This window comes from Bidens hawaiensis, unplaced genomic scaffold, assembly GCF_021521415.1.
Source record: "Bidens hawaiensis isolate Kalapana, Puna unplaced genomic scaffold, B.hawaiensis_p1.1 tig00013347_1, whole genome shotgun sequence".
NCBI lineage: Eukaryota > Viridiplantae > Streptophyta > Magnoliopsida > Asterales > Asteraceae > Bidens > Bidens hawaiensis.
In genome coordinates this window covers 320,062-327,475 of record NW_027492132.1, presented here as the reverse complement: position 1 = coordinate 327,475, position 7,414 = coordinate 320,062, and the positions used below count along the sequence as shown (strand labels likewise).

The 7,414-nt window shown below is 36.0% G+C and overlaps 1 protein-coding gene across 1 annotated transcript; it reads left to right on the top strand.

Annotated features, from left to right (window-relative positions):
• Positions 1-2,161: 2,161 nt before the first annotated feature.
• Positions 2,162-7,335, top strand: LOC143543902 (protein RRP6-like 2). The gene is made up of 14 exons (XM_077036119.1): positions 2,162-2,962; positions 3,962-4,117; positions 4,233-4,391; positions 4,474-4,557; positions 4,656-4,735; positions 4,826-4,876; positions 4,963-5,071; positions 5,159-5,241; positions 5,345-5,390; positions 5,469-5,556; positions 5,637-5,806; positions 5,921-6,079; positions 6,354-6,455; positions 6,561-7,335. Exons 1-14 carry the CDS (start codon positions 2,249-2,251, stop codon positions 7,209-7,211), a joined length of 2,652 nt encoding a protein of 883 aa, XP_076892234.1. The 5' UTR covers positions 2,162-2,248; the 3' UTR covers positions 7,212-7,335.
• Positions 7,336-7,414: the final 79 nt, after the last annotated feature.

Sequence of the window (7,414 nt, the reverse complement as noted above, 5' to 3'; positions counted from 1 at the left end):
GAGTATTGGGGATTGACGATTCATGTATCACCATGACTTTTCAATCTTCAATATAAAATATACAAGAAAATGAGTATTGGAGGTTGACAATTCATGTATCACCATGACTTTTCAAGTCTCCAACCTCAGAACATAATCGCAAATGGAAATTGAAAATCAACTATTCATGTATCACCATGACTTTTCGGATTTTCAAATCCAACAAACGAGTATGTAAGTAAAATCAATAAAAATCGAAATTCAACAAAAATCGAAATATCGCGGAATAAAACATAAAATCATATACTGCGCAAGCGCGAGCATATTTATAAACAACGAGTAATTAACAATAAGCGCGCAAACATGAGATTTCTCTCATGCGCGAGAAGGGACTCTTAGGTATTCTAGGCCGTTACGTCTAACCACATATCCTAAAGTCAACGAGCTCTGATACCAATCTGTAACACCCCGACCAAAGGCGGATTATACATCGGGGCGCCACATATTGTTTCATTACTCGTGACACTATTTGGGTGTCAATATTTAATAAATATATTCATTCGCGCACGCGCAAAGTAAACACAAGATAACATAAAGCAACATAATTCAATATATTATAAGGCAAAATATTCGAACAACAATAACTTGTCTTGATACATTTTAATCTAGGTCCAAAAGTAAAAACGTCATACGTGTCCACAAGCTCCAAATGTAGCTACAGCAAACCTGAACATGTGTTAAAATAAACGTCAAACACTTGCGTGTTGGTGAGAAATCAAGTTTAATAGATAATAGATAACAATAAATCTGCGCGCAACACGTGTATGTCTGGTGTTTTACAAGGGTGCAATCAGATTGTGATCAAGCCTAAATAGATCATAGCTCATAGTTCATAGTTCAATCCGTGCTCCCAAATGAGCACAAAAACAAGAAAACATCTGTGCAAGTGTAAACAAAGAAAACCGTAAACGATAGGTCTCCCGTGTTCATCTAATGGATCCATGAAAACTTCGGAATAGGCCGAACAAAGCGGTTAATGATACACACATACAAATAACAGCCAAGTAAACGTCCTCAACACATGGGATACTGCGCGACTAAAGTTCATAAACAAGTTTAAGACTAAGTTTGTACGAACACATGAACATCCCAAAACATTAAAAATAAAAAGGGATTAGGTACGAGATTACTCACTTGATAAAGATGCGGTGAAAGATAATGCAAGAACCAACTTTAAACAAGTACAAGTTAACCTATAAATAAGATTATTGTTTTAATGATTTGTTTTAAGTCTTGATTACAAGTTAGCATAATTAATAAGTAAGTTATTATATATAATATATATTACCGGAAAAGCAGGGCAGAACAGGGAGGAAGACGGAGGCAAAGAGAGAGGAGACGGCAGAGGAGCAAGAGAGGACAGGAGAGATGAAAAAGGAGGAAACGAGGCTTAAGGGCGGAACGGCGACAAGAGGGAACAGAAAGCGGAAAGAGAGAAGAAGAGGGACGGGACGGCGGAAAGAAAGAGAGAGAAAGAGGCGGGAAGGAAAATATATATTATTATTACTAAAAGTAAAATATAAGTATAAATAAATATTAAATCATAAAAGAAAGAGATCGGGTCAGAGAAACGGGTACCTGGGTCGGGTCGGATCGGGGCAGATGTCACAAGATAAACCTCGTACTACCTCGTCCTTCAATGTGGAGAAAAACCCTTGTTTTTTTTCCATGATTAAGGTTAACCCAGATGGGATTTAGTTTTAGTGTCTGAGTGGGAGTGTGAAGTGAGATGAGAGAGAAAAGAAATAGAACGGTGGTTGGTTTGGTGGTTAGGTAGTGGTGGTGTTGGTGTAGTGAGAGGGAGGAGAGAGTAGAGAGAGAGAAAGAAGACGGGAAGAGAGAGAGAGAGTATATATTTAATATATATTATTTATTTTTGTTATAATATATTAATTTATTTTTTAATTATAAATAACTACCAGTAGACGAAAAGACAAAAATGCCCATCACATGTCTGGCACATGTCATACTTAACTGAGTTTTTCTAACCCAGTTAGCGTAAAGGACATAACGTGTAGAAAAAAAAAGTTTAAAGTACACCGCCTGTAAGGAAACTTAGAAAAGGACACGAACCGTAATTTGGCTTTTTTTAAAGGACAAAATTTGTAATTCTGTCAAAAGTAAAACACACAACGTTCTTCACTCTCCAATCCCTAAACCCTAATCGCCTAACCTTTCACCCCCAAAACCCCAATGCCCTAATTCCGCCATGGATCAATCCAAAACCGAAGCTTTAAAGCAATTCACATCTTCCTCAACCAAACCCACATCGTTCCCATCTTCAATTTCAAACCTATCCGGCTCTTCTCGCGCCATTCCGTACAACAAAGATTTTCACTTCTACTTCAATTTCCAAGATTTCAAGAACCCAATTCAGGAAATGGCTAAAGGCTCCCAATCCATTCTTGAATCAATTGGGTCATCAGCAGATCAATTGTTTGGCGGAAATCAGGCTAATTTCCCATCTGGGTATCTTGAAGATGACGATGAAGCGTATGACTGGTTGGTTAATTTCAACGATGAAGTGTTTGAAAGATTTGATGCGTCTGTCGATGAGTTTAAGAGGGTTCGAAGTATAGAAGAAGCTACCGGTGTTACGGCTATCAATTCGGTTGATAGTGATGGGTTTCAGCTGGTTCAAGGCAGAAAGAAAAAAGTGTTTGATAAAGATTTTGTAGGTTATAATAATAATAATAATAATGGTGGTGGTTATAATTTGGGTGAATCTAATTCATCATCTGTGAAGGTTGTTTCTCGGGACGGTAATGCGGTCGGGGCATCGAAGGGGAAAGTTTCATTTCATATCGCGTCGATTCCCAGGCCGCAGGATGAGTATAAGATACTGGTGAATAATAATAATCAGCCGTTTGAGCATGTTTGGTTGCAGAGAAATGAGGATGGGTCCAGTTTGATACACCCATTGGTGAGTTACTGATATTGGAATATCTGTAGTTTGGGTTGAATTTGAAGTGATCTTAAGTGAATAGCAGCACATTTATTAGTTTTTTTTTTTAAATTGTAGGGCTATTCTGGTTAGCTGTTCACTTATACTTTGTAAGAAATGAAGATGTTAATTGTTAATACATGTTCTTAGTTTTAGTTTCTAAAGTTGTTTTATGGAAGAACTCTAGAAACACATTAAAGTGTTTGCTGCATGTTAGTTTTAGTTTCTAAAGTGGTTTTATAGAAGAACTCTAGAAACACATTAAAGTGTTTGCTGCATGTTATGCATGACTATGAGTAGAGGCTAGTGAGTGTGCTTGTTTTTTCATGATTTTTTTTGAAGATTTTTTTTGTTCATAAAGAGGGTCTCCCAATCTGGCTGTTTTGAGTTTTTATTTTTTATTTTTTTGGTCTTGTTGATGGTGTAAGAGACCAAAAAAAATTATTGTGGGTCTCTATTGTTCGGATCGATTTTAGGTTTACAACTGATTCAAAGAATGACAAGAACACGTTGTACTTTTACTTTTAATACTTAATCTGTTGTGCCTTAGCATAAATGGAATTCTAGTGAATTTATCAGTGTTAAATTCTGACAAAATTTGTTAGGCCTTATTTAGTTATCTGTACAAGCCATTTAACATTTTACTTTATCAGTTCCTTTGTTTTTGTGCAAAAATTATTTTTATCTTTCTCTGGTTCATCTTTGATTTTAGGTTTTCCATGTGATTTGATGAAAGAATGGTAGAATCTTTCAATATAATAAGCTTATTGCTCTTTAACTCGTCATGTATTAGTGTAAGTAGAAAGGAGATTGATTTGTTTTGTCTTGAATTTTTTATTATCGAGAAGATGCTGGAACTTGTTTTTGCCTTTTGGCAATTTCATCTTCATATCGTGTCTTGTGGTTCCTTTATCTAGTGCAATGATATATATAGATGGGTTCCACAATATATTAAGTTTTGCTTCTCATGTATTGTAGGAGAAACTTTCAGTCATGGATTTCATTGATAAGACAGTAAGTGATGTAGAGCCTGTAAAACCTACTCCAGTTGAAAGTACACCTTTCAAGCTCATAGAAGATGTCAAAGATTTGAAGGAGTTAGCTGCTAAATTGCGTGATGCTAATGAATTTGCGGTATTCTTTTTATGTTAAACTTTTATTTAATTGGTTGATTTGTTAATGCTTCATAATATAAATGCATGGATTCTATGTCTAATATTGGTCACTATTATGATTTGGTGTTGTTTAGGTTGATTTAGAGCACAATCAATATCGGTCTTTTCAAGGGTTGACTTGCTTGATGCAAATATCAACTAGAACCGAAGATTTTATTGTAGATACACTGAAACTGCGGGTTCAAATTGGACCGTATCTGCGAGAGGTTTTTAAAGATCCTACCAAAAGAAAGGTAATCTCTTTTGTCTGAAGGAGAATTTAGAACCTACTTTTTAAACAGATTTTAACCATTTCATGACACTACAATGCATCAGGTTATGCATGGAGCTGATCGGGATATCATATGGCTGCAACGTGACTTTGGTATATACGTTTGCAATATGTTTGATACTGGACAGGTTATCTTTCATAATCTCATTTCATATTGAGTATGCTTTATTCATTATTTATTCATATCGAGTATGCTCAATTTGAGTGTGAATTTCAAATTGTATAGGCTTCAAAGGCGTTGAAGCTGGAGAGAAACTCCTTAGAATACCTATTGAAACACTTTTGTGACGTTGCTGCGAATAAAGAGTATGTTTGTTTTGTCCAATTTTACACTCAAATAACACATAAAAGAATTCTATCTTATATTTTTCAATTGAACTTTCTATTTCTTTACAGATACCAAAATGCAGACTGGCGATTGCGACCGTTAACTGATGAAATGTTGAGGTAGTAGTTCCTTTCATGAATTTACGCTTTATTTTATTACATATTTCTTTGTACTTATATGCGCCTTTTTATCGTTATTTTAATAGATATGCTAGAGAAGACACACATTATCTTCTGTATATATACGATGTTATGAAAAGAATGTTGCTTTCGTCATCAACTGATCCAGACTGCCCTGAAGCACTTCTTGTAGAGGTAAGTAATCTTCAATTTTTGTTGTATGATATGTGAATACTACTTTTTCTTTAATTTTATTAAATTTTAAAGTTCTGTTGGTTCCAGGTATACCAGCGTAGTTATGATCTATGCATGCAACTCTATCAGAAAGAGATTCTGAACGAGGACTCGTATTTAAACATATACGGGTAGATTCTCTTTATGATTTTCAAGCTTTACATTTTGACTGATACATTCACAGATTCCAGTTTTGTATTTGTTTTATGAAAGCACTTATTTTTGCTGATTCAGGTTGTATGATGCCGCTCTCAGCGGTCAGCAACTTGCGATTGCTGCAGTAAGTCATTGCATTTTATTTTTTTTGTGAGAAGATACGGTAGATAATATTTTTAAGGGTTTTTTTGATGGAATGTAGGGGCTTTTTGAATGGAGGGATGTTATTGCTCGTTCAGAAGATGAAAGTACTGGTTATATATTGCCAAACAAAGTTCTTATTGAAATTGGTAATGAAGTAATTCTTTTATGTTTTTTCTTTTTTGAGTTTTAATATTAATTTATTTTTTATTTGCTCTCTCTTTAAAAGCAAAGCAAATGCCGGCGACAACTGGAGAATTGCGCCACTTATTGAAATCTAGACACCCGTATATTGAGCGGAATCTTGGTCCCGTTGTTAGCATTATTAGACATTCCATGCAGAATGGGGCAGCGTTTGAACCTGTTGCCAAGAAACTGAGGGAGGAACACATTGAAATGGTGAAGTTTCTTACTTTTTTCTGGCTTCAAATTTTTTTATCTTTTTAAGCAGAATTCAAGAAAGTTGTAAACTTTATTTGATACAATGAATTGTTTTGATGGTATGTGGTGCAGATAGCTGCAAGAAATGCTAAAATTGCTAATGGTGAAGAAGCAGCAGAAGTTGCAAGAAATGGAAGTGTTAGTAAAGTTGCAGAAGACGCCTCTTCGGAAAAGAGAGTAGTAAACTTAATTGCGGGAGCGAACCAAAACCATAAATTGGATGCCTCTTCTGTATGTCACTGGCTTGCCTTTTCTTTTGTTTCCTCTTTTTTTTAAAAAAATTTTTTTGTAGGTGGTAAAATACGTAGGCCAAGCTGGTTGGGTAACAATTCAAAAGGGTCGGGTTGGCCCGAAATACTTTTTGCCCCAAAATATTTTTTTTAGAAACAGTTGTGTTAAGTATGAGTATTAATCTTATATTATCCAACAAATAATCTGAGTGTTTGAATGAAGTTATTCATTATAAATGCACATTTAGTGAATTTCGACCTGTTTGGAAATGCAGGCTTCCAGAGTAAGCATTGAAGTACAAAAGAAGTCAAGTCGTGCCTTTGGAGCCATGTTTGGAAATGCAGCAGGAAAGAAAAAATCCAGTCTTGAATCAAAGGTGAAGAATGAAAACATGTGCAACTATTTAGTTGGTTAAAGTTTATCTGAGTCATTTTTTATATACCAAAACCATTTTGATAAATATATGTATGTTAACAAACAGGCAACAGAGGCGATTAAAGTTGAACAGATCAAATCTTCTGTGTCCCTCCCGTTTCGTTCTTTCGCTGATAAAACAGAAGCGTCACTCCCTATTGTGAAAGAATGCCCGAAACCTCAAGAGGCTTCAATTTTACCCTCGGCAACGGTCTCTGAACCAGAAAATGACATTATTTTGTTGGAAACTGATTGTGATGTTGAGAAAGAGGAAGAACCAGCAAAAGCTGAGAATAATGAGCAGAAAACAGAAGATGAAAACAATGTGAAGTTGTTGGATTCTGATTCTTGTTCTGATGAAGAAAAAGATGGAAACATGTCGCTTTCAGACCTTTCATCGAGCTTCCAGAAGTTTGTAAAGACCGCCGACGAGAAGAAAACATCAAAGCAGAAAGTGGAAGGTGGTTCAGCTGGGCTGGTCAACGTGGTGCCTTTTGACTATGCAGCAGCTAGGAAAGAAGTGAGGTTTGGGGAAGACGGGCCGGGGTCTGGTGGGGAAGATGAGGGCAATCAGGGTAAGCGTGAAAGGAAGAAGTCGGCCGGTGGTGGTCGGAAGAAAGATGCTGGTGGTAGTGAAAGGAGTGGCGATTTTCAGTTGGGTAAGCGGCGTCAGGCTTTTCCGGCGACCGGTAACCGGAGTTCAACTTTCCGAGAGTAGAGGAGGTGTTTCTTTGATACATGTGTAGGAACTGTTTTAAGAACTTTTAAAGGAAACTTTTGACTGTGAGAAGAAAAACATCGAAAAATGATTTTTATACAATTTAGATTGGATTTTATCTTTACTCAGGCATCATCAAATTTCATGGCTTTTATATTACTGTTATGTGTATGTATTTTGTGCTTTAATGATTCAATGATGGC

Excerpts from the sequence above, each read along its gene's own strand:
- LOC143543902 (XM_077036119.1), top strand. The coding sequence starts at position 2,249 with ATGGATCAATCCAAAACCGAAGCTTTAAAGCAATTCACATCTTCCTCA. Across the intron at positions 4,558-4,655 it reads ATATGTTTGATACTGGACAG|GCTTCAAAGGCGTTGAAGCT; the intron begins GTTATCTTTCAT and ends CAAATTGTATAG. Across the intron at positions 4,877-4,962 it reads TTAACTGATGAAATGTTGAG|ATATGCTAGAGAAGACACAC; the intron begins GTAGTAGTTCCT and ends TTATTTTAATAG.